Here is a 27,580-nt window from a genome sequence, read left to right as displayed (position 1 = left end):
AGGGTTACTTACGGTTGTTTCTTAGACTTTGTCATGAGGTTCAAAACTCTTAGAAAAGAGCACTTATACATGCTTACTCATTTAGGGGCAGTACAATGCTCATGTGTTCAAAGAACTATAGTAGCTGTGCGAGTATCCGAATGATTAATGGAAAATGCAAAACTTGAGCTGAATTTTAAAGTTTATTCGATCCGTTGTTTGTTGACGGCCATCCTCGGGTTTCCGTTGAGGTGGTTAAGACCAGGTGAATACATGCACGCTGTTTCCCAGAATAGGAGGTGTGGAAGAAGAGTGGTTGATATTGAGATTCTAAAAATATACACTTGTCTCCGAGCTGATGATGTGATGGCCGGTCAACGGGGGCGAGAGTCACCCGTTGAAACGATGTTATTGACGGCACTTGCTCCCCAACTAATTAATGTCCCATTCCTTGTACGAACCCCGCGGTCAGCCACAAGTCAGAATCATGTAACTAAACATGATATGTAAGAATGGGGGTGCAATCTCAACAACTGGCTATCACGCACGCACCCCCTTTTACACCATACCAAAGCTGTAGTGCCCACCCCAAGGGGGTGACTTGTAGTACTTAAATGCCTATAAAGACCAGTAGCCAACAATCGATGGTAAATGCCGACCGACCTCTTTAGGTGACACATCCACCTTCTACAGAGGGTATTTCATAAAGTCGACCTGACATTGCACAATACACACGTTTTCGCATTCTTCCCACCAACGGGCGGGCACATCACACGAAACTTTGTCTCAATTTTGGCTTCATATCTCCTCGTTGCAGTTAAGGATGACGACAGTAACCATGACAACAGTACTTCTACTTATCAGTACTTTAACAACGGGCATTCCAGTAAATACACATCCAGTAAATTCAGCGGGATTGGATAAAACACTATTCCAGACAGCGTCAACACTTTCACAAACAGACAAACCAGCCGACAGACAGACAACGAGGGGAGAGGAGCTGACATCCAGTGGAGGAGCGTTGAGTCAAATCATGGAGAAAATCAACGGAAACACACAATCAACGAAAACAGGTGAGTTTTATTGATTATCTGATAACAAAGACCAAGTCGTCTTTTGTTTTACTCAACACGTGTTTTCGTTGCATTCATATACCATTTTATATGCATGTAAGTTATGTATCTGTGTAATGGGTACAATGTCATAAAGCTGTCAAGAAGAAAATACTGCTTGACAAATATCATTTCTAAACAAAAATTGAAATGGGCACCAGTCACAACACCAGGGCCCAATTTCATTAAGCCTGTTGTAAGCACAAACATTTGCTAAGCACGAAATTTCTTCATTGATAAAAACAAGATTCCCAACCAAATTTTAATTTGTTGCATGTTGCTTGTAACTGGCATTCAGCTCTTGTTTGCTTATCCTGAAAATCACGTGGAAGTTTGGTTGGTAATCCTGTTTTTATTAAGGAAGAAATTTCATGCAAAGCAATTTTTTGTGCTTACAGACTTTATGAAATTGTGCCCAGTAAACTAGCTGTAGTTTTATCTGGTAACCTGTTTCTGTTAAGCAATACTTGTCTATGCTTAGCAAGTTGTTGTGCTTACTACAGTGTTTATGAAGCTGGGACCATGTTGATGGCTATTACAGTGATTAAATTCGCTTCTCTGGGAGTCCTTGACATCGCAACCAGAATTAAATTAAATGAAAGTGCATCTGTCAAATACTGCAGCAGTCTCCATACTGGGATATTACATAGTTGGTTGCAGGCGAAATAGTAGCAGTTGGACGAAGTAAATAGTGCCTCCCAGGAAAATTAACCAATTTCTTTTTGAAATGCCGTTGCTTTGTCCATTTTTTAATTTATGTATTAATTTTCTTTTGTATCTCTTTTTTTTTGGGGGGGGGGGGGTATTTGTTTGTCAGGTTGGTCTGTCTTATTTCAATGAAACATCCTTTAACATAAGCGAGATAACATTGCCTCTTTGGCCGCATGATTATTTCATAGGTACAAAAAAAAACCGTAAAATTTCATCATCTATAGGGTGCGTTTTGGCGGCTGTAACCAATAATTGTTTCTGTGTTTCTGACGTCATAACAAAAACTGTAACCGAGCTCACAACTCGGTTATCGTTCAGTCTGAACAGCAGAACCAACGACCAACAACCGAAACAGTTTTTGGTTGGGGTCGCCAAAACGCACTCCTATTAAACGGATACGGTAGTTGTAAAGACGCAGCCATTTTTAGTTTTTTTTCACTTACAAAATCTACTCGAACAGATTTTCGCTGTTGTCTTTAGTCTCAACCCACACGCAAAAAACACAAGACCGTCCACAATCTATTATATCAATAGCAACCTTGATCGCCAATGAAATCCAAGAACTGTGACTTTTTTTAAGCACTTTTGGATGGGGCTCTCAGCAAGCTAAATATAGATTTCGAGTGGGCCATCCTTGTACAGCAGCATCTGTAACCTTTACTCTTCGGTCAAACCGCAAGTTGAGACCTTTTTTGTTGTAAAATCTTTGCCCTTGCACTTCTAAGATGACGTTCCCGTCTTCAGCAGAGCCTCTTGACTTGCGAGGCCAGTATTAAACGCACGGCATCAACTTCCATTTCCCGCCAAGATCCATGGCACAATAGCTTTAGACCGATACCCACTCCACTTTGAACTTTTAAAGACTTCTTTTATTTTCCTGTCCATTTTTCTCTTAAAACAGAAAAATTACAGACTGCGACTAGTGAAGTCACGGAAGGTGAAAATGAAGTGGTAAGATCAATTGCTTGTAACTCGGTTCTGTTAAACTATTTCTGTGACGTCACTCTATTGGTGAAAGTGTAGACTATTTGTTACGAATCTACACTTAACTATAGATTCGTTACAAATCAACAGTTGAGTAATATTTCAACTTGAAAATGACTATCTTTCCAAAAATAGCACGATGTGAAAAACTCAGCTGAAAGCATGCTATATTAACACGCTATATTTAAATTTCGAAAAACATTTCTAGTTAAACAATGTAATCTAGCAGTAAACACAATTTCAAACAAAACAAAACAAAACAACGACTTTCAATGTTTCGCCTTCGGTTTAAACATTCTATCCACAAATCTACACTTTCTCAGCCACTTTCCTTAACCTAATATTTAGTACTTATAGCTCACTAGTCTGCAGGAATTCGATGTCAAAACTGAAAAACTTGCTGTTAAAAGTTCACAATAGCAGTTATGCATAAATTGTTTTTGTCTGAAATATTGTCATATAATTTGAGCTGATGAAATAGCAGTTTGAAGACTCCCGCAAATCTGCCTTTCCTATTCTGATTCTGTCACTTAAAATAAGCCTGGTGGCCTAGTAGTGCAGTGTCCTTGATGATAAAAACGCAACTTCAATTTGGTTGTTTTCACGAAAACAAGAGTCCCGAATTGCTGAAACGTTCGCAAGAATTGCCTCGTTTCACTTTATATGCCACGTTTCACATTCTAACTAAAACATCCTTTGAAGGTTACAGTTTAAGAAACATTGCCAAATAAATGACCAGAATAACCAAAAATGATGTGTTTACAGAAAACAACAGGAAGGGAAAGGTATTTTATTTTCCCGCCAAACGATAATGCACCTTTCATAGCCTTGTGACAAACCGTTCAGAATAACATTACTTTTAAAAATCTCTATAAAGGCCATTCGTTTAAGAGCTAAATATTCCCTATTATTGTTAAAAACCATCAATGCTGATGACGTAACCAATTATGATTCATATATACAGGTTGATAAACCGTTCAGAATAACATTACCTTTAAAAATCTCTAAAAAGGTCGTTCGTTTATGAGCTATAAATATTCCATATTTTAGATTCAAACCATCAAGTGATGACGTAATCAATGAATCATATCTACAGGTTGATGTACCTCACAGAATACGCAGATCTGCTCGCTGCCAGCGTAAAACAGATGAAGAACTGACGTCATTACTACAAAGTCTCGGTGGTGTTAATACCAGATATTTGGATCAAACCAAACATGGCTTCACTAGTCTGGTTCCATTTTCGACAAATTCGGTAAGTTCTGCTGTTGAGGTTGTGTACGAGTTAGCGGCTACAGCTACGGCTACGGCTAGATGTCCGCGTCCTATACGCGTGGAAGTGTAGGACGTGCTTAGCAACACCCTTAGCAACAGTTGTAGCCGTAGCTGTTGCTGCCAATTCGGCCTTGCTCTCTTTGCAAAAATGCTATTATAATATGACAATGACTATATAAGACCAAAATCTTTGACGTGTTCCCTGTCTGCATTTACTGCGAAGATATGTGTTTTTTATCTTTACAAGCGAAGCCAGACTATTTTCCTGTCATAGGTTTGGTATTCATGTTTAATTTAAATGCCTCAAAGGTAAAGAATTGTAACTTTGATAACAGTGCTTGGAATTTGTCATTCATCACAATGAACAACGGGAGACACGAGAAAAAACAACAGGGAACATCAATTCATTGTTCTAAATACGTGCCGAATCTCAAAAACTCTTGGTATTGGGACCAAACCACAAGGAAAGCATTTGAACCAACCCACAAAGCAACCTAATGACCGGCGCACACACCCCTGGACGACGACAGACCACAAGGGTTTGTGCCAAATTGGTTTTACACGATGCATTCGCAATACAACATTCTAATTGCAAATATTTGAGAATTGGAATTAAAATTAACCCACTAATTAAATGAAACTAATTGGTCATTACGACACGACAGTTACGACACGACAACTTCAACTCTGATGGCAAAAAGACCCAAAGAAAACAATAGCATTCTGACTTCAATGACTAACGAAACCCACCAAATGGGTAAAAGATTCATAAACTCCTGTTGACGAAACCAAAATTACGGCACATGGTTGTCTTATTTCATATAATCAAAATGGTTGCCACAAACCGACAATTTATTCGTAGTAAACATTATCAAATGCTCAAATGACTTACAGGCATAATTGCTGGGGAAATTTTAGTTGAGCAATTATTTACTTGTTGGTCTGATACATCATTTTGTAAACCCTTTTATTTCAACAGGAGATCGAGAGATTAAGTAAGCTTGAGATCGAAACTGCATTAAGGTCCAATAACAGCGAAGTAAACACAAGATGGCAACCTCATCTACAGGTTATCCGCTCAAGTCTGGTTACCCCAGAAGAAGTTAATGTACAGAGAGTTCGAAGAACTGTTGTAGGTCAGTTTAATGTTCATTTTTTAGTAGAAGGTATCATTTTAAACTCGACATAAGCCTCCAAAAAGTTGGTCATTGACGAAATTGATCAGGTCGCAATTTTTTATTGTAGAAAAGAATTGCCATCCTCGACAATTTTCCAGATTTTTATTCAAAGGATACCCTTTTTGGAATCGATTTAAGAAAAAGGGAATCATCATTGAAAAGCACTACGACAGTGGCAATTTTGATGTTCAGAAAACCCCCCAATAACAATTGGGTCCCATGGTCAATAATTCCATGACCACAAACCCCAACCTATTGTGTGTATAAGTTCCTGGAATGTTTTTAAGATTAGTCGAAGAGCAAGGCACCCACGTCGAAAATAAACCCACAACAATCAAAACTGCCAAGTTAAAAAAATCCTACACTAAACTTTACATCTGTCATGCCCTTGTCCAGACAGACTTGGAATAACACACCGTACCTCCCACACTGATTTTGATGCCCTTTTCGAAACCACGGCTTCGACTTTGGATTCGGCTCAGGCTAGCTTGGCCCCGCGGTTGTTTTGACAATATTGTGCGTGCTTTGCGTATACGCGCTCAGGGCTTCAGACGAGAGGACGGAGTCTGAAGCCAAATCCAAAGCCAAAGCCGTGGTTTCGAAAAGGACCTGAAATGTCTTTAGGATGGAGTGACTTTTTGAAAACTTCACTCACCAACACTTGAGGTGTTGTTGTACGTGGGCTGTAGCATCCTGTGTTGGCAGTTATCAGCAACTCACTGTCCATGTTTGTTTGCGTATAGAGCAAGAGGTAAAACAACTTGCATTCCTACACCCCACACTGTAGTGAAACGACCGCAACCTTTAAAGGAACTGGACACCTTTGGTAATTGTCAAAGACTATTCTCACTAGGTGTATCCCAATGCATACAATAACAAACCTGTGAAAATGTTGACTCAATTGGTCATCGAAGTTCCAAGAGAACAATGAAAGAAAAATCGCCCTTGTTGCACAAGGTGTGCTTTCAGATGCCTGGAAAATATTAAAAGACTTCAGGCCTGAAGTATTTTATTAATGAGTAAGAAATTATCTCTTTCTCCAAAACTACGTTACTTCAGAGGGAGCCGTTTCTCACATGTATTTCTTTATACCAACAGCTCTCCATTGCTCGTTGTATACCAAATTTACCAAATACCAAGTATACCAATTTTTTTTGTGCTAACACGTTTATTGAGTAATGACCAATGGGTGCGTTCGATTAGCTCCCTGGGTCGACCCCGCGGTGCTCACTCCGGTGAGCCCCTGACAAGAGCTAATCAAACGATCACACTCGCCCTCTCGTGGTAACGTCATGCACCTCGGGTCACCCCCAAGTGACCCACTCCACAAGCAGGGTACTGGGGCTGACCTGGGGGAGCCCCTGGACTGACGTCAAAGCTATTCGAACGCACCGGGGCAGACCGGGGTCGACCCAGGGAAGCTAAACGAACGCACCCAATAATGTCCAGTGCCTTTAAGAAACACTCCTCCTTTCATATTCAAACATTAAGTTTTTGTCTCCAATTCATGTACAGGGACAACAGTGTCTGACTTCTGCGTTACGAGTGGCCAAGAAACGACGAGGGGGTACATGCGCACATGTGATACATGCGCAGCGACGACGGAACTTTCAGACGACTATTTCCCGCGCTATTTAAATGAAGCCGTCTGCAGCAGTACTACTGAATGTTTATCGGGTACGAAACAAACACATTTTGTTCTCTCCAATCTGCAACCCCAACCTCAAACCCAACAAACAAACACCCTCAACACCCTGAACAAAACGAACCATAAACATAAAAACAAACACCCCAACAAAACGAAACAACCATCTGTTAATTTGTTTTTAAACAGTGCACACTTCACCGCATCTTACAATTTTTTGTCAAGGAGTTGTCCTTCTGATGACGATCAGAGCATAATGATCGAAACGTCGCATATTTCACCATTAATTGAATTGATTATTGAGTTGCATGTTTCACCACCTGTTCTTGTCATCGAACCACAACCATCCAAAGAGAGATTCCATGTGAAGGGGTGCGTCCACAAACCGAAAATGCAAGATTTAAAAAAGGGAGTTGAGGAACAAGTCACAAGACATCTGAAGACGATCAGAGCTTGCTGATCAAAACGTTGAGGTGTCAAACAACGGTTCTTTTCAGAACTCAAAAGAGATTTACACATGGTGCTACCACAAACCTCAACTTAAAGACACTGGACACTATTGGTAATTGTCAAAGACCAGTCTTCTCACTTGCTGTATCTTAACAGCGAAGTTGCGAGATAATAATGAAAGAAAAATCACCCTTGTCACACAGATGCTTGATTTCGAGACCTCAAATTCTAAATCTGAGGTCTCGAAATCAAATTCGTGGAAAATTACTTCTTTCTCGAAAACTACTCCACTTCAGAGGGAGCCGTTTCTCACAATGTTTATACTATCAACCTCTCCCCATTACTCGTATACCAAGAAAGGTTTTATGCTAATAATTATTTTAAGTAATTACCAATAGTGTCCACTGCCCTTTACTCCCACCATGCAAAGTTTCAAGTCGACATTGGAAACTAATTTGAATTAATTTGAACTAATGTGAATTGTAATTTTTTTTAATTTTTTTTTTTACAGGAGGAGGAAAATGTGTTGAAAGGATGCTTAATTTATCAATACTCCACCGCACTGGTACCTGCACAGTGGTAGCAGCGACTACTGGTAGTGAAGCCTACTATGTTGAAGACTGGGAATCGTCGATGCATCGAGCTAGAGTAGCTTGTGAATGTGACATCGATGTACAATCTGTTTTTGCTCAGTATGTATGACCGCAATGCCATAGCAGTCTTAGTATTATATTATGTGGATGACCGATATGCTGCAGAGGGTGCCCCCGCCCCCCAAAAAAGAAGTTCCCCTTGTGTAAACAGAAGTACACCCTTCCCAAAACAAAACACCTAAATAAAACCAACCAAACAAATAACCAAAAACAACATTTTTTTTTTAATAATAAGAGAATCAATGGTGGTTAAGAGGTTTCAACTAGTTTTGAATAGGAATGAAGAAACTGTCTTGTAAGCACAGGTGCAAGCTCGCGTGTCACGCCCATGTGACAACACTTTTTACTGGTGTTATACCATCCGTTCAAACACCCCACGTGATGCCCTCTTGGCCAATCAAAATGGATAAACTGTCTTAGGTATTTATGAATAGATGATAAAGAATATTAATTTTGGCTTGCACCTTTCCACATGTGAGTTAGCACTGTATACTCAGTACTTTCCCCAAGTTATGTGATAACAACATCACAGGTATATTACTTGAGTGGGATTCGAACCCACGGCCTTTGCAAATCTAAGAGCAGTGTATATTATTACCAAATAGACCACCGAGATTTCCCCGGTAACTAGCTTGAGGCAGTTTGAATCCTATGTTTTAGCAGCGGGTACCGCAACGATTTCATAGATGTTCAACAAAATCATCTACATAATAGTTGAGACATGCAGACCAGAACATAATGGAAGGGGGGGGGGTTCCCTGTCACATATCTGCCACCAATTATATTTATTATTATAAGACGGCCAGCACTCACGTAAAATCGAAACTATTCGAATTCGATTATTCGTGAGTCCAACCGTGATGTTTATTTTTAATATGAACAAATGCAATTCTCGCATGCATGGCAAATTATTTATTTAGCGAAAGAATGTGCTATTTATAAGTGTGGTTTTGGGCTGCTTTAATTTTTTTTTTAATGTTTAAAGGCACTGGACACTATCGGTAATTACTCAAAATAATTGTTATCATAAAAACTTACTTGGAAGTATAAAACATTGTGAGAAACGGCTCCCTCTGAAGTAACGTAGTTTTTGAGAAAGAGGTAATTTCTCACTAAAATAATATTTGAACTGAATTCAAGCTCTGAAAGCACACAACTTGTGCGACAAGGGTGTTTTGTATTCAACTATTCTCTCGCAACTTCGACGACCAATTATAACCAATATTATGTTGAGATACACCAAGTGAGAAGGATAGTCTTTGACAGTTACCAAAGGTGTCCAGTGCTTTTAAATAGGTGTAGTTACTTTTAGAAAATCTTCACAACGCCCACGAAGCAGAATCATGAGCACAATTGTGAAATTGTGGATATTTTTGCCCTTTTCTTTTAATAACTTTGCAGGAATCAGTGCTCACCCCTGTCCCCAATTTGATAGAGCTACTAAAACATAACATATTGCTTAAAGGAACACGTTGCCTTAATTGGAATGGACGATTTGCCCTATACAAAGAGTTTGTAACCGTGATCAGATTTGTTATCAGATGCATTATGGCTAGAAAGAGGTTTTAAAAGTAGAATACAATGATCCACACAAATATGCCTCGAAATTGCGTGGTTTTCCTTTTACCTCGTCAACTAACACGGTCGGCCATTTATGGGAGGCAAACTTTTGACTGCCATAAATGGCCGACCGTGTTAGTTCGCAAAGTAAAGAGAAAACCACGCAATTTCGGGATAAAATTGTGTGGATTAGTGTATTCTACTTGTACAACATCTTTCCAACCATATGCATTTTATAACAAACGGTTACAAACGCTTTTCAAAGACCAACTCGACCGATCCAAGGCAATGTGTTCCTTTAATAGTTTTTTTTTGCTAAGCAAAAAACATAATGGGTACCAGTATGGCTGGTAATCGTATTCTTGTCAGCACAGTTTTCTTGTGCTTAGCTGTGTTTAAGCAGCTCTGTGTGAAATCGGGCCTCTCAAACAATTAAACTTGCGATTCACTTACGAAAACAAGTTCTACAAAAATTCATTTATTTTGTAGAACTGTTAATTTATTTGATAAACAGCTCTGTATTAAAGCTCGAGTCTATAAAATTACCCATACACCAACCGCCCAAGTTTGGAACCAAAGTTTATAAACATGCCATTTCCAAAAATGCTATTTCCAAAACAGAAAGGAATGAAAGCAGTATAGGGCCCTAGTTGGGTTATAATAGAGCAACAAGTATTTATTATTATTCAATGACATAACTATAATTTTTATTGTGGTGGGGCCAAAAGCCATTTTTGAGAGGGAGGGGCTTTTGATGAATTGAACTATTTTAGCTAGTACATTCTTTGAGAATGGGGTCAGGGATTAGGGTTCGTGACCCTGCTTACTACGCAACTGTAATTATTTAAGGAAATTTTGTTTTCATTCATTTTTATCAGAAAATAAGCACCTAGAGTGAAAGTTATCTATAAGGCCTTTTCGAAATCACAATTTCGGTTAGGGTCCCAGTTTTGACGCTCCGGACACCTGTTTGAAGCCCGGGACCGTGTTTTCGAAGATGCCCATATTTATTTCAAATACAGTTGTTGGTGTATTTAGAGAATGTAACACAGATTGTTACGATTACTCAAACTTTCAAGAAAAAATTGTCGCAATAACTCGAACAATACTTATATAGGATTTGAGGCATTGCATGGTGAGGTATCAATGTATGAGACCATCGAACAATACTATAAGTTATATTTGGTTTGTCGTAATCTATGTAGCCGTTTCATATGATGTGCAAGCTTACCCGTTATTTATTTAAGCATGGTTAATGTTTTAATGTGCTTTTTAAAAGGTTAAAATAAATTATTATGTTTGTAAAGCTATGTTTTCACTTAACGCCATCAATATGTTGGTCATTATTATAGTAACTCTGATACTACGCAGCAATTTATTAGATATTTAAAATTTTCTGGGTGTATGTTTTTATTTATAAACCAAGTCTTTCATGGTGTGTACATGAGTGGATACTGGGGGTGAGAACGATGGGGCGGGGATACTATGTGGCGGGGGGAGGGGGCACACGTTATGACGCCCCATGTCACCGTTGCCCAGTGGTTAGACTGCAGGACTTGCAATTACAACAATCCCTCAAGCTAACTGCTGATTTCACAATTACTATAGATTAAGTATTGTCGTCTATTACTGAATCACAACTACTTCATTTTGTGCAATTCATAATCATAGACGATAAACCAATTATGAGAGAGATTGGCTGTTGGCAGCTTGCTGTTCATATCCCCTTGTGTGAGTTTATCCCGAGTTCCCTTGACGGGAAGATCATCTAAAAAAAAAACCTTTAGAAACCTCGTGTTGTTTTAAAACTATTTTTCAGCAGGGTTTAATTGTTCATTGTCAACAAATGGTAAATCGCCAAATTTCCGTCCCTTTCCTTCAACGATTCAACTGAATAATGAAAAATCAACTTGGATTGGGACCTCCAGTAACTAAACTATGTAGCCCCCTCCATCTTGAAGTTCAAACCCCGCCCACTTTAGTAGAGTTAAGGGTGTGTGGCGTTGAAAGAAAATAAAGGTCTCACAAAAGTATTGTACTTCATTTTTAATTTATACATGTGGATTGACCAACAGGTTAACCAAACAAGGGATCGAGCGAACGGTTTTTAATGTTTTGAGTTACCACTTCCGGTGAATATGACAACATGTTGAATGGTGCTTTACGTGCCGAGTAGATGCAAAAGGCTCAACCTCGGCCCCGTGGTTGGTCGGATTAGTTTAATACAGCTATTGGGAGACAAGACATTCAGTTGGTATTCTTAAGAGTTGCTTTCTTTTAATTGAATTGTGCAAAAAAGGGGGCTTGCAGTATTTATTTTTAAAGGTGAAATAAATATAATAAAAATAAATATAATATAAAAACAGTTTTAAAAGTATGCTATTTCTTTATTTAATTGAGTCATTTTTATTACGCCTATACTTTTAGACTGATTTGCAAACAAATTACTTCCGACTACTTTGTTAACTATCCATTGATTAATTTATTTCTTTTGAAAAAGGCGCTATCGGCATAAATATTATTACAATTTATATCCTTAATGAAATAAATACATTTTCCAAAAAGAAAAACCTCAAAAAAATCTTACTTTTTAACAAAACACGTTTTACAAGGTACAGTGTGGTATACTAACTGGTAACCCTTTTGCTTTGAAGAGTTTTGTGTTTAGGGAAAAAAATTGGCACAACTCACAAATTTGCCTTCAAAATTATCGATTAATAATCAATGTTCTCTGGAAGCAACAAGAGCTTGCATCCAACAAAAATTAATAATTAAGACTTGTTATGCGCACATGCAGTAAAACCAAAAACAAAACGAAAGAAAACAGACACAACTTAGTCCTTGAAAACCTCTGATAAAAGATACGTTTTGAGAAGGGATTTGAATGTTGTGATACAAAGACAAGATCTAGGATTGGGGTAGAGTTCCAGATGCGCAGCTGTAGAAAAAGACCCATCAAACCAGGAGTTTTGAGACTTGGAGATTTACAGTCAATTCATACTTCACATGCAAACGCTGCATAATGCAGACGATCTAAAGTACAAATTAGGATGATAAACTATTTAGATCAAATCGGACCAATCATAGCCCAGATACCATGGACAGCTACAACGTCACCGATTGAATTCGTTGTATTAAATGAAGAAATTGTATTGTTATTATTATTCGCATATTTTCACAAAGAACAATAACAAACATGTAATTGCAAATAAGATTATAGTTATAGGACAAAAATAAAATAAGTATATGTTTAACAGAACTACATGAAGGCATACATGCTAAATAATGGCAACTAAAGCACATTTTGAAATCATTGGGCACGTAAGACCAGTACCCGTCTACATGTATATATGCAAGGATAGAGACAGGGAACTAGTCTAGATGCAGCTTTACACCCCCCCTGCGAAAGTAGATCCATACTTGCCAAAGTATGATTAATTCTTGAATATTTGAAAAGGTTGAAAGATAGTTCGTAGATTGGGGGGGGGGGGGGGTCTGTTCCCCCATGACAAGATATCATATAAATGCATTGTCACGCGAGGCATAGATCTGCCGTCGAGTTCAACAAACTCTTCCTAACTTAGGATTAATATCAGGACTTAGGACGAGTTCAGTTCCGTATCCGAAGACGCATTGAACCCATCCCAAGTTAGGACGAGTTACTCGTCCTAACTCGAGATGGGATTTATCCTGTAGCGTTTCGTGAAATCGGCTGCTGGTCCAGTTCAGTGACTGGCCCCAGGTTCAACAGGTCGAATGAATCAACTTTGTGGTTAACATTCCCCGACATCAAGAAATGAGTAAATTTCACGTGGACATGTGAACATGAAGTGGAAATGTCATGTTTTACTCACGGAGGAAGGCATAAGGAGCTTGGCCTGACCTAAGAGGTGCCTGACCCGTGCCCCTATCGCCCCCCCTCCCCATTTTCCGGTTACTTGATCAACTCTAATTTGACGCCGGGACCCTAAACTTGTTTCCATCTTCAAGAGTAAAGGAAAAAGAGAAAAGGAAAACACTAGGCAAAGAGGAGAAGAAAGAAAGAAAATATTCCTGACCTAACAAACTCTATTTTGAAATTGGCATGTTTTAACCGAAAAAAAATTGTTTTGCCTCATCATCAGCCCAACCCGAATTTTTGACCGATGAGCTGTTGGCCCGAGCCGGGTCGATCGGCGCCAAATGACGGGTACAGGCTAACAAAGATTTCAGGGTCTTTTTTTCTTTTTGGACAAAAGATAGAGTACTTTATGAGAAGGCCACCCAATTAGTTGTTGTTCCTTACAATGACGAAACTCATTGCAACACTAGCGCAATGACGACGAAGTTATGCAATGGCCAGTCCCCTCTTAGATATAAATTAGCAAAAGCAGAGAGTTTAATCGACAAAATGCATACCTCAGTTGAAATCAACCGTGCACGTATTGTCCAATTCTACGACTACTATTATACAAAATCAAAATGCTGAATCGATGTGCCTTGAAAGAAAACAAGAGCTCAGACAATAATGCCCACGTTTATGAGGACCGTTTTATTCTCTCGACTATTTGATTAAATCCTCCTTAGTGATGAAATAATGATGTCTCAATTTCACCCCGAACATCTCCTTTGTCTGTTCATATCAGCAACAATAGAGCAGGGTTGCGCATTTTTGGGGGAGGCATTCTGGAATTTTGATCCAGGAAGTGGTGGGACTGTTGTGTCAAACAAGTGCGTGGGTTCATGCAGGGCTTCCAGCCACACGACGAAAAGGTAAGGACCCATGGACTTTTACATCGAGTGTCCTTGCTTGTCTTACCATGGTTCAAATAAATGTCAAGTCTGGCCGTTGGGTAACGATGAATAACACAACATTATGTACATACAATGTACATACATCATCAGAATCTTCAACAGCGCATTTAGCATCAGTTGTCCACTGATCTCGCATAATCTCGTTTGTTCTCATGCTTCTTCTCACAATTCTACGAGACGTGTAGGTCTACAAAGTTAGCTCTGGATTTAAAGTATGGTCCCCAATTTGGATCACGAGTAGTGTTGCTGATGAAATCACCATGGCAACGTGTCGTGGTCTCAGATGAGAGTTCCGAATGGTGTATATATTCCGGATTCGGCTGCTGGAGAAAGCCGATTCTGCTCTGCATATTGGTGGCGCTGTTCACTTTAGAGTTTGAGTTGCTGTTGGTTGGCATGATGACTGCTGTATCAGTTTCCTGGTGAAGGGTTGCTCTCATGGAAAGTGCGTCAGTTGGGATGTGAATCCGGAACACTTGATTTCTGTAACACAAAAAGATAAGAGTCGATGAAGCAGAAAATCTGCTTAAAAAAAAGCTTTGCTAAGTAAACATTGTGGGACACTGGTCACAACAGTGTAAACTTAATGACTTGTGCTGGTAACCTGTTTCAGTTAACACTTTTCTGTGCTTAGCAAGTTTTTGTGCCTTACATGCTTTATGAAATAATGGGCCAAAAGCGTTTGACAAGTTTATACTTGGCCGCCAAGTAGGACCTACTTTAACTTAAACGTGTCACAAATTATTCAGTTTAAAGTCATCACTGACATTTATGTTGTTGCAAGTTTAAAAAACCTAAGTTTAATGAGAAATACCCACAAAAGAGAGTAAAATTAATAAAAAACAAAGGTTTTTGGCCTTAAACAAGAATGAGGGAGGGGATGATCGTTTTTTCTTTCTTTCTTCTTTTTCATTTAGCCTAGAAGGGATGTACCTCTTAACAGAAGGTGAGCAAGCACCTGAAGGCCAATTTCATAGAGCTGCTAAGCACACAAATTTGCTTAGCATGAAATTTTATCCTTGATAAAAACAGGATTACTAACCAAATTTCTATTTGTTGCATATTGCTTGTTACTGCATGGTATTCATCTGTTGTTTGCTTATCCTAAAAATCACATGGAAATTTGGTTGGTAATCCTGTTTTTTTTTTATCAAGGCAAAAATTTCATGCTAAGCAAACTTTTGTGCTAAGCAACTCTATAGGCCCAATTCCATAGAGCTGTAGCATGAAATGTTTGCCTTAACAAAAACAGGATTCCCAACCAAATTTCCACATGATTTTCAGTTATAGGCAAACAACAGCTGAATACCAGTATCGAGCAAAATGTAGTAAGTGGACATTTGGTTGGTAATCCTGTTTTAATCACGTTTGGTAATTACTCATTAACTTAAAAACTGACTAGGTAACGAGCAGTGGAGAGCTGTTGATAGTATAAAACATTTGGAGAACGGCTCCCTCTGAAGTAGCATAGATTTTGAGAAAGAGGTAATTTCTCACTAAAATATTAAAAGACTTCTAGCCAGAAAGTCTTTTATTCCTATCTGCTCATTTTCTCTCAACTTCGATGACCAATAGGAGACTTTCCAACACTAGGTGGCAGCAGACATACCGGGTAAATTTCCATTGTTTATGTAGTTCTGAACATGCGCATAATTCTGAGAACAATGGATTTACCCGGTAAGTCTGCTGCACTCTATCGTCCCAGAAAGTCTCCCATTGAGCTCAATTTTTCACAGGCTTGTTATTTTACGCTTTTGTTGAGATACACCAAGTGAGAATACTGGTCTTTGACAATTACCAAACGTGTCCTGGGGTGGATTTCACAAAGGTAGTCCTAACTTAGGACTAGTCCTAGGCAATGCTAAGAGATAGGACCAGTCCTAAGTTAGGATGAGTTAGGACCAGTCCTATCTCTTAGCATTGCCTAGGACTAGTCCTAAGTTAGGACTACCTTTGTGAAATCCACCCCAGTGCCTTTAAGGAAGACATTTCACGCTAAGCAAATTCTTGTGCTTAGCAGCTCTATGCAATTGGGTCCTGGGCAAACAGAACAATGAGGGGTTGGTTATTAACACACCCACGCAGTCAACCTGGTAGCCAATGGTAGCAGGCCTATCTGTGCGTGGGGATATTGTAGAGCATATTGTTAGGCCAACCTCTGATTGTATGTATGTAAAATGATAGCTATAGTAGTAGGGCAACAACAAACCATTATTGCACAATAGGCCTTAAGTTAAGTCCTAAAACTAGTAGAAGGATCGAGGGATTGCGATAGGCCTGCAACAAAATGACTGCAGTGAAGTTAGCAGTCGTCATAATTATGTTGTTTTCTATCCTTAGGCTATTGTGATTACACTGACTGACACTAATATTTGTTATGGGTTCAACCATATGGGTCAACAGAACAATGAATACATTGTTATCGGTAGCAGTTGCTCTATATTTGCACAGAGGAAGGACTTGTGCTAATTTTGGGAACCTTACGGATAGCAAAATACAAATAGTAAAGTAAAAGGACTATTGTGCAGAGAGGGACAAAAAACAAACTGTCCGAAAATTTTAAACCATCACCATTTTCTCTCGTTTTCCTCGGCAGACATGAAACTGAGAATTTCAAACAGGTTATTGGAACGAGATTATATATTAAATCCTACATGTACCCTACAAATCCAATTGTTTATTGAAAAATACCGCAACAGTCGGACCAACATCTTATCTGAACTTTTACCAGGCTATTTTATTTATCTGTCGGACAGTTACAAATGCTAACAGGTTGAACGGTTATTTCATAAATCCTACAGCAATACATTGTAAACCACACAAATCCACAATTCCTATGCTCTTTGGTAAATATATCGATGATGGAACCATCTTTTTCTCATGTAAATATACTTTTAGTGATCATGGAGGAATGAAATTGTGAAGGAATTAATGAGGTAGAAATGTTTACCTTTTCTGCGCCATCGTCGTTATTTCCACCAAACACCCCTGAAAACCGCACACTGCTCTGTGTGGCAGAAGACGTTCCACTCCTCCTTCTCTTTGTTACTGACTGTTGTTATTAGCGTCTACAGCAATTCCAGACGTACAGGGTACAAAGTCAAGGTTGTACGTAAACACACCGCACCGAACTCCCGGTTCGACCCTAGGAGTTGAAACCTTTCACGGGGGTGGGCTACAGCGCTGAAACCCCGGGGGGAATTATCACAACACTATGGGTCAACAGGCTAATGCTGTATCGTTGCCGTATGACCTAAAAGAAACAAGCTTGAAGCATGTTTGAAGGTATAGCCCTAAGTCTTCGAGGATATGTCTCGAAATCTTTCAGCGGCAGCTCAAGCTGAACTCAACCGTGTTTATAAAAGCCCACCGATTGAAAGCTAGAACATAGCAGACTTTTCGTTTAGAAATGCGATATCGGTGGTTTCCTATTTAGTAGGTTGATGTGTTGCCATTGTATTCAAATTGGTGTGTTGTGCAAATCAACGTAGCATGCGTGGACATCGTGTTTGGACGGGTATTTTTTTTTTATTGCCAATGTCAGTTCATGCGATTTCGTCATTAGTTTTTATAAGTTATGATTAGTGTCTGCGGGAAAAATGTATAACAAGCATTTGAGGAAGACTCTGCAAGGGTCGAACTGTCTAATTATTCTTCTTGCATTTATAGCATTGGTCTTTTGTTTTGGGGGTAATATGGTAGGCCTATAAGCAGTTGCAACTGGTAGTTTTATTTTCTCAAAAAAATATAAAGGAGAAAAAAACAAACTTCATCTTACTGATAAATCCCACATTGTGGCACATGGCATAACCATACAGTTGGGGCGGGTGCTTTGAACCCTAACATTGTCAATAACAATATCTTGGTATGTTATATATGTATCCCTACACGTTTCTAACAATTAATTCCTAAGTTTTGCATCATTCGATCTCCATTTGGGGGTGGGGCGGCCATGTGGTGCAATGGTTCTGAGAGGCTCCACACCACTACCCACTTTATGTTAGACTTTAAAGGAACACTGTGCCTTGGATCGGACGAGTTGGTCTATAAAAAAGCGTTTGTAACCGTTTGTTATAAAATGCATATGGTTGGAAAGATAATTTAAAAGTAGAATACAATAATCCACACAAGTTTGCCTCGAAATTGCGTGGTTTTCCTTTTACTGTGCTAACTAACACGGTCGGCCATAAATGGCTGACCGTGTTAGTCGACGAGGTAAAAGGAAAACCGTGCAATTTCGAGGCATGTTTGTGTGGATCATTGTATTCTACTTTTACAGCATCTTTCTACCCATATGCATATTATAACAAACGCTTTTCAAAGACCAACTCGACCGATACAAGGCAACGTGTTCCTTTAAACGCAACAATCGGCTTATATCAAGTGGGTTTATAAGCTTTACGGTTCACTTCACCCGAACGTAAACAAAAACCGTTATGCATGCAAATACAGCGGGTAATAATTGCAATAGTTTATGTACTGGTACATGTACATGTATATGCAGTGTCAGGGCACTCGTAGTAGCTATGATTGTTATCGACCTTTGATATAGTTATATCCGCCCGTGTCTCACCCAGTATTCTGCATACGACGAGAGAGGACTTTTTTGATATCATGGCCGATGAATGGAGGAAGGAAATCTCCACGATTCAATTGTCCTCACTTTTAAAACTATTTCACTTTTCCCGAGTTTGGCAAAGAACTAGGGCGTCAATATTGCTAAGAATAACCTGGGCGAGGGTGGATAAAATACTTTTATGAAAATAACATTTTGTTTAGATGAATATTTCTTACTTGGCGGAGACAAAATAAATATTTCCAGATGGTGATTTATTTTTTATTTATTTTTTTATATTTTGTATAAATTATAGTTGCATTGTACACTAAGATATACATGTATATGTTTCGTATGAACAACCCAAATTGTAATTTGAGCTGTCAAAGAACGACAAATGTCTAATTTAGAAACAGAAGTGAGCAAATTTTAAAGAACTTGCTGCAGAAATGCTGAACAAATGCAAATGCTCAATTCAGGAACAGAGGTGGGATTTTGTTCAAGAAATAGCTGCAGAAATGGTGTGAACAAATACAAATGGTCAATTCAGAGACACATGTGGGTCTTTCATCGCTATACTGTCTCCAACACTTAATAATAATAATAATAATAATTTGGGGGGCTAATCATCCTTACTAGCAGCTAAGAGCTGAATTGCGAAGGACGCGGCTACAACGTGTTCGAGAAGCAGGCATGCAAGGGCACCTTTGGCTGCCAGCCACATCAACCCATTATGACCACGGAGCACAGCCAAGATCGAAAGTGTTTGATTTTTTTTTCCTGAGGGAGGAAAACCGGATAGTCTGGGAAACCCTCGTGGCACAGAAGAGAACCAACGCACAACTCAACTCACATATGGCCCCGACCGGGAATCGAACCGGGGTCACCTTGGTGAGAGGCGAGCGCTTTACGCACAAGCCAACCGTGCCACTTTGAGCCGAGTAACAAGTACAATGCTGGGCAATTTAGCAGAAAGTTTGATGAAACGACAATGGACTGTTTTACCTTATAAATACACAATTGTCTCTCCTCAAGAAAGCGTAAATAAATAACTTCCTATGATAACCATGTTGACCTTGAGATCAATTGTTGACCTTGATGCATGTATATATTTTAATATGCAAATTCGTATGCATATTCAGATTCGATTCACATATTCATATTGATAAATATCATAAACTGGACACTCTCTTTCCAAAATAGCAATTTGCTGTCAATTGCTTGACTCTATTACAAAAACTTTTAAGACCTTTTCATGAAATTACCAATTAACTTTGGATTGTGACAGTTGTTGGTTCGAAAATTTAAATGCTAACTTTAGTGGAGGAGCTCGGGCCTTTGAATGTTTTTGAACAAGATATATGGCGCCCAACGGATGCTGTGAATCATCATCATCATCATCTTACAAAACTAGAAGTCAATTAAAAAATGCTACCAGAGAGCATGATTTGATACATTTCCGGTCGAAACATGTGAAAATTTCCTGTGGACCAACTGACCTCTGTTATGAGGTCAGATTTCTGTTTAAAGAGGCAGCCAATCGTGAGGTTTTTAAAAACAGAAGAACATTAAATTGCGAGTAGAAGCATCGCCATGACATTCCTTTTGTTAACAAACAAATTATGTTAAAGCCATTGGACACTTTCGGTAAACAGTGTTGTCTAAGGCCCACAACTTACATATAAAATAACAAACCTGTGAAAATTTAGGCTCAATTGGTCATCGGAGTCGGGAGAAGATAACGAGACAACCCACCCTTTTTTCCGCATGTTTCACCATGTCATGACAGGTGTTTCAAATAAATCCGTATTGTTTTAATGTTTTCTCAAAAAGTAAAGCATTTCATGGAATAATATTTCAAGAGAAGTCTTTCACCAGTTTTTTGTAAATCTGTGAACTTTTATTTTTTAGTATGTTCCGAAAGTGTATGATGGCTTTAAATGAAAATTCTTTTATTACCAAGCTACAAAATGATAAAAATATATTTCAGCAGCTCATTTGTTTTTAATTTGTTTGTGGAGTAGCCACTCTGGACCGGGCAAATGCTGAACAAAATTGTCTGTTGTTTACTTGCTGTCTGAGCCCAGCATCATCCTATAGAAAAAGAAAGAGAAAACACAAATTAAAGTCATTAGACACTTTCAGTACAGAAAAAAAAAATATATCCACCAAACCCCTGTTTGGATTCTCCTCCCCTTTTATTTTTTTAAGTAAGATATTTTACTATTTGTGTAGTATTTTACAAATATAACATGGTTATATTTGATGATGAATGTGATGACGAATGGACCAGTCAGAGCTCTACTCTCGGTCATGAATATGTATGAGGTATAGTAAAATAAAATAGTTGCACTGAATCGGACGTAGCTGAGCGTTCATTCTTACCATAAATTCCTTGACCTGACTGCTTCTTTTCTGACAACCCTTTTCTTATCATCGAGTCGGGGTACAAGACCTCGGATAACCTGAGATTGATAAGGAAACACCTACAGGGAAAAAGAGTGGAAACGTTATTGTAAAAGGTCTGAATCTGGAAAAAGTATGATACATGAAAAAGATGTCAGTATTAGAGTTCATAAACAAAAATTATGTGGGATTCTCAAGCCAGATGGTTTAAAAACATATTGAATAGTATTTGAAAAATAAACTTGTGAGTGAGCGACTTCTCTAATCCAATCCATTTAAGTGCACCACACACAATTATCTCAACACTTGCAAAGAAATCAGTACCAGTAAACTAAGGGTAACTAATGATAAAAAGGTAAACAAGAAACAGCATCCCATACGAATGACTTAGCAATATTGGGCAAGTGTCCTGACTCGAGTAATGTTTAGGAAACAAAGCTTTTGAATTAATTTTCGGCAATTTCTTTAAGACACTGATTACCACACCCACAAACCCCAACCCACGTAACTCACTATGTGATGTGGAAGAGTTGTAAATTCACCAATACACCGTAGGGCAGATATTCTCACTTTCTGCAACAAAAAAAAAGAAGAAAGATAAATTATATTTTTTTCAAAAAATGGAGTAGCCCAAATATCGAATGAGCAGGCTTGTGCTATGGGCCCCTACTCAAGGTCACTGTTCCCGTGGCAGACCACAAACACCCTTTGTGGACACCTTGTGCCGAGACTCTGGCCTGCAACGAGAGGAGCTGTGTACAGCAACGTGAGACCAACGTGTTTGGCGGGCTATCATCCGATGCTCTGCATCGACTGAATGAATGAAACATTGAATGACACACTTTGAGACCATGGCCCAATTCATAAAGCTGCTTAAGCACAAAAAGTAGCTAAGCACCAAAAAACTATGCATACCAGAATAAGAATATAACTACCATGTCACATGAAAAATGGCTGCTTAGCAGACAATTGTTTAGCAAAAGTTTCTACTTTTAGGCACTGGACACTAAAGGCCGGTTTATAGTTGGTCGCCCGCGCGATGGAAATCTTGAAGCACGACACAGTTTATAGTCATCGCCAAGGCCTAAAAACCGTGTCTTTTTATGATCGCGCATCAAGACTTCCATCGCCCGACCATCGCGCGACCGACTATGACTAAAAATATATATCAGCATAAAAACATACTTGGTAAGCAGTCAATGTTTCCATACCACTTACCATAGATGGTTTATCTCCAGCAAGTCTCAAAAGCTCAGGCAGTAAAGAATTCACATACTCCGATATGATGCTAGGTGCATCGTGGGTAAGCGTCTCTAACCTCTCTAAAACTGACAGACAGAGGGCCCCGTTCTCTTGGCGTAGAGACTGGACAAGTAGTGGCATAAGAGGGGGTAGTTCACTGAGCAGGACTTGACGAGGGACGAAATGAAGGAGATTGGAGAGGGCTTGGAGATAATTTGTTTTCTTTTCTGGAATGAAAAAATAGACCCCAAATTAAGTTTTCTGACTTAAACAAAATATTAATTATCAGGTTTATGATTGAAATAAAACTTTTACCTGGGGTCGTCTTTCCATGTCCATCAATAATGTTTGGTAGTAGATAAAGGAAGAAGCGTTGTCTGTACATGAGCTTCACATCGGCATGAGAAGCCAAGTTTAAGACGTCTTCAGTCTCATCCAAGATTACAAAGAACCCCTTGGCTGCAGTGAGACCCAAAACCTCATCCTCAAACAAATCAATAAGATGTGCCGCAAACTCCTTGAAGGTGGGATGCGATCTCAATAGAAGAGATTTTGTGAGCTGTCCGTGAAAGGAAAAAGAAATCATCAAATCATTCCAAAATATTTGGATGAGGTTTGTATAACATGTATGTTTACTTTCCATATATCAGAATGATACAATCCATTAAATGCGCTGGACACTATTGGTAGTTATTTAGAATAGTTGCTAGCATAAAAACTTACTTGGTAAGGGGCAATGGAGAGCTGCTAAAGGAAAGTTACAGTATTGGTACGAAACAAAAATCGAGACGATCACAGATTTACATCAAACTTACACGGTCTAATGATGATGATAGTAGAAAACATCCCTTGAAATATTTCTGTCTGAAATTTCATATTTTGATGAGAAATAAATAATCTAATTTCTCATTTGGAGTTTATCGCTCAGGGAGCGTTTTATACGTATATGGTGGATTACATAAAGTGTTTACACTGCCAGCAACTTCTTTTGCTAGCAAAACCAGTTCTGTAATGTTCCTTTAATAGTATAAAACATAGTTTTTGAGAAAGAGGTAATTTTATCACTCAAATATTAAAAGACTTCAGACCTGAAGCCTTTTATCAGGCAGCTGAAAGCACACAAATTTGTGCAACAGGGGTGTGTTTTCTTTCCTTATTCTCTTGCAACTTCAATGACCAATTGAGTCCAAACTTTCACTGATTTGTCGTTTTATGCATATGTTGGGATGCACCAAGTGGAAATTCTGTTTTTATACAATTATCAAACGTGTCCAGTGCCTTCGAAACTCTAGTGTGAGGCGCTAACAAGCGAACCAACTATGCAAACATGAGAACAAATTAACAACATTTCAATTCCCACTTTGGCAAAAAACAGACAACTATTGTTTACCCAAATCCATGCACCAAGTGCTCTTTGTCTGCAGTCTTCATTGCCAAGCTGATTGAGTTTGGATAAGATGTGCTCCTTACAAACCCGAATGGTCTGATCTAAATCTGCTCCTAAAGAAAGTCAAACAAAAATATCAGGAATAAATGATCAAAGAAATGGTAAGGTTTGCAGTGACACCATGTAAGAAATCTCTTGTATGAGTAGTGGTGGCTCTGAGCAGAGCCGGTTTCTGACCAACTGTCAGGAGACCAACTGTGCTCTGACCAACTTCTGGAGAAGATCTTAAAGGCTGTGGACACTATTGATAGTTACTCAAAATAATTATTAGCATAAAACCTTACTTGGTAACGAGTAATGGGAAGAGGTTGATAGTTTAAGACATTGTGAGAAACGGCTCCCTCTGAAGTAACGTAGTTTTTGAGAAAGAAGTTATTTTTTCACAAATTTGATTTCGAGACCTCAGATTAAGACTTTGAGGTCTTGAAATCGAGCATCTGAAAGCACACAACTTCATGTGAAAAGGGTGTTTTTTCTTTCATTATTATCTCGCAACTTTGACGACCGATTTAGCTCAAATTTTCACAGGTTTGTTATTTTATGCATATGTTGAGATACACCAACTGTGAAGACTAGTCTTTGACAGTTACCAACGGTGTCCAATGTCTTTAAGACGGTCAGAGCACAATGATCGAGACGCCAAGAAGAGACAGGCTTTTCTCACAGCCACCGCTACTCGCACAAGAGATTTCTTACATGGTGTCACCGCAAGCGTTACATACCTTACTTAGGCCTACTTAGTAATTTTACACCATGCATAGCCTAAAAGGCTCATCTTAAATGATCAAACTTTCTTATCATGAAGACATACTTTTTAACTAAGAATATGTCCGAAAAAATAGATAATTGAATTAAAGAATTATCTTTCAGAATCAGATATCATTTCAAAATCACTATTTGTATTTACCACTAGGCCTAACTGGGATAGGTTTAATAGAAATACATAACTTTTAATATCAGAATCGCTAAGTACTGTAAATATTTTTTTCATGGAATTGATATAAATGTACTTCTTGAAATGGGAAAATGGTTTGTCAGTTGAGTAAAGGGATACAAAATGGATTTACAACAAGACAGATGAATAGAACTAAAATTAGCCTCCGGTACTTAAAGGAACACGTTGCCTTGGATCGGTCGAGTTGGTATTTGAAAAGCGTTCGTAAGCATTTGTTATAAAATACATATGGTTAGAAAGATGTTTTAAAAGTAGAATACAATGATCCACACACTATTGCCTCAAAATTGCGTGGTTTTCATTTTACTTTGCGAACTAACACCGTCGACCATTTATGGGAGTCAACCATAAATGGCCGACCGTGTTTGTCGACGAGGTAAAAGGAAAACCACCGATTTCGAGTGATACTTGTATGGATCATTATATTCTACTTTTAAAATATCTTTCTAATCATATGCATTTTATAGCAAACGGTTACAAACGCTTTTCAGAGACCAACTCGACCGATCCAAGGCAACGTGTTCCTTTAACTTTACAGCTATTCACTTCATTATGATCAATCTGTGACTGATCTCTTAGCCTGACAGTAATCATTATGTTAATCTTTACTCATTATTGTTTTCATTCAAGAACAAAATACTATTTTCTTAAATAAATTTCATACACACGCTAATGCACACAGCTCTGTACTGCAGTCACTGTGTGTGTGGACATTCTTTTGTTCTGTGGTCACTTTCACAAAGAGTTAGGACTAGTCCTAGGCCATATTCAAAACTTAAGGCTAGTCCTAAGTTTAAGTCTTAACTCTTTGTGGAATCCACCCGTGTAACGTAAGGAAAATACCATTCTTCAACACTGTAATTATTTACTATGTGGATGTGTAGAAGTCCATAAAAGGGTTTTAGATCTCTACATTATGTAGACCTCGTTGGTTCTGACGTCCACACTTCGTATTGAAGCTTTGCAACATGCATGCGGCCCTCGAGTTAAGCCAGCAATCATCAAAAATCAATTTAATTGCAATATTTGATTGACTTAAAGTGATAACACCGTAAAACTATCAAAACAACATTGGCAACAAGGAAAAAATAGGTAATCAGAAATGACAAAAGCAATGAGAATATACAAGATTTAAGTGAATATAAAGGCAGCTGTAAAATTACAGCTCCACAAAGTTACAGAACACAATTTTTGTTTTCAACAAAATGGAAATGACACAAAGCAAAACAGTTATGGGAAAAACAAGGTCAATACAAGTATAAAGTTAAATGACACAAACAAATACAATCTTGCAAGCACTTACAAATAAACTAATTTGGGGCTGAACAAAGACTTTACGAGAGTGGGACTTGAATCTGCTTCCTCAAGATAAATGTGCCGGTGTCCTAGGGAAATCTGTCCCCTGTAGATTCTGTAACCCCCATACGGGAAATTAACAAGGGCTGGAGGATTATTCAATAGAGGGCGCTATCAGAAGAAGTTTGTACACAGTTCACCGTATGGGGGGATACAGAATCTCCTGCCACACCGGTGCTCTACCAACTGAGGAACCTAGCCCAAGTGTTGGCCGTCTCCCTGTTTTGCTATTTACAATATAAAATGATGTAAAACAAAATTAAAATAACACAGAGTAAGGTTTTCGAGTTGGAAAGAATTGAATCCAAAACCAAAAGAGTAATGGGTGGAAGAATTTTCATAGACATTCCCAGCTGATCAAAATGGTTGGTGGTAAGACGTCTGCTCTAGATTGTCCAACCCAGTGTTGTAGCTAGACCAATTTTAGTAGCAGGCTCTCAATCCAATTTAGTCCACTTAGGGCGAGCAGTTCAACAAAATGATTCATGTCAAGATATGGGGGCATCATATCTGGGAGAAATCTGTGCTGGGCGGCACAGTGTGTTTTGCTCAGAGTGCTTGGCGAAATTTTGGGCAGGCCCGCCCCCACAACACTCGTCCCACCCAAGTAATATGCCTGTGATTTTGTTCACAGAACTCAGGAAAGTACTGAGTACCGAGTATACATTTCCTACATACATTGATGTAAGGGAAAGAGACCAATAAAATTCTGATAAAAATGATTAAGACATTTACCTGCAGTGTGTTTGTTGACAAGTCCAGCTAGACACTTAGCAGCAGTTGACCTTATGACCTCGCAGTCACATCCTGTGGCCATCTGAAGTAACTTTGTTAAGACCTCAGACTGGTCTGGAATGGTCACTTCTCTCCGGACCGAGCAGATACAAGCGGTCAGTAAAATGACCAACTGGTGTTGAGGCTCTGGCGAGTTAATCTGCAAGTATACATTATTGTATATAAGAATAAACTACAAGTAAAAAGTACAGGTCTGTATGCTTTGTTTTTGAAAGGGCAAGGGCACCAAGGCATTTTTCACTTGGTAAAGGGCACCCTATGAAGAAATTGTAAATATCTACTGGAGCATTTCAAGGGCACCTAGGCAATGACCAGGGAAATGGAGGCAACTGCCTCTAGCTCTAGCGACATCTGACACATGAACAAACTTATCATGGTGCATTTGATTTCACAGTCATCATTTTCCCTTGCTACAAACAACTGAGTATGTACATGTATGAAGTATAGTACAACAAATATAACATGGTTTATTTCGGGTGACTA

General features: G+C 38.7%; 3 protein-coding genes across 4 annotated transcripts in view; 1 reads left to right on the top strand and 2 right to left on the bottom strand.

Annotated features, from left to right (window-relative positions):
* The first annotated feature begins 252 nt into the window (after positions 1–252).
* Positions 253–8,170, top strand: LOC117294661. The gene is made up of 7 exons (XM_033777166.1): positions 253–468; positions 797–1,052; positions 2,704–2,753; positions 3,883–4,041; positions 5,041–5,197; positions 6,755–6,916; positions 7,846–8,170. The coding sequence occupies exons 1-7, from the start codon at positions 253–255 to the stop codon at positions 8,034–8,036; spliced, it is 1,191 nt and encodes a 396-aa protein (XP_033633057.1). The 3' UTR covers positions 8,037–8,170.
* A 5,022-nt stretch (positions 8,171–13,192) lies between these two features.
* Positions 13,193–17,792, bottom strand: LOC117294934. Its single transcript, XM_033777488.1, has 2 exons — positions 17,292–17,792; positions 13,193–14,824 (listed from the first exon to the last, which is right to left on the bottom strand). Exons 1-2 carry the CDS (start codon positions 17,303–17,305, stop codon positions 14,512–14,514), a joined length of 327 nt encoding a protein of 108 aa, XP_033633379.1. The 5' UTR covers positions 17,306–17,792; the 3' UTR covers positions 13,193–14,511.
* A 2,174-nt stretch (positions 17,793–19,966) lies between these two features.
* LOC117294355 (MMS19 nucleotide excision repair protein homolog) overlaps positions 19,967–27,580 on the bottom strand; it is a 47,947-nt gene continuing 40,333 nt past the window's right edge. For both annotated transcript variants that reach the window (XM_033776725.1, XM_033776724.1), the window contains 7 exons: positions 27,038–27,236; positions 23,935–24,044; positions 22,860–23,103; positions 22,521–22,771; positions 21,816–21,875; positions 21,282–21,382; positions 19,967–20,990 (listed from right to left, as the gene is read on the bottom strand). In XM_033776725.1, the coding sequence (XP_033632616.1) occupies positions 20,963–20,990; positions 21,282–21,382; positions 21,816–21,875; positions 22,521–22,771; positions 22,860–23,103; positions 23,935–24,044; positions 27,038–27,236 (993 nt within the window). In that variant the 3' untranslated portion in view covers positions 19,967–20,962. The remainder of the gene's footprint in view (positions 20,991–21,281; positions 21,383–21,815; positions 21,876–22,520; positions 22,772–22,859; positions 23,104–23,934; positions 24,045–27,037; positions 27,237–27,580) is intronic.

The sequence above is a fragment of the Asterias rubens genome, chromosome 9 (genome assembly GCF_902459465.1).
Source record: "Asterias rubens chromosome 9, eAstRub1.3, whole genome shotgun sequence".
In the NCBI taxonomy this organism is placed as follows: domain Eukaryota; kingdom Metazoa; phylum Echinodermata; class Asteroidea; order Forcipulatida; family Asteriidae; genus Asterias; species Asterias rubens.
The sequence above is the reverse complement of the archived record's forward strand: the minus strand, read 5'-3'. Positions and strand labels throughout refer to the sequence as shown.

Coding starts and splice junctions, on each gene's coding strand:
- LOC117294661 (XM_033777166.1), top strand. CDS start 253: ATGCACGCTGTTTCCCAGAATAGGAGGTGTGGAAGAAGAGTGGTTGAT. Junction 5,198..6,754: donor AGTTCGAAGAACTGTTGTAG/GTCAGTTTAATG, acceptor ATTCATGTACAG/GGACAACAGTGTCTGACTTC. Junction 6,917..7,845: donor TACTACTGAATGTTTATCGG/GTACGAAACAAA, acceptor TTTTTTTTACAG/GAGGAGGAAAATGTGTTGAA.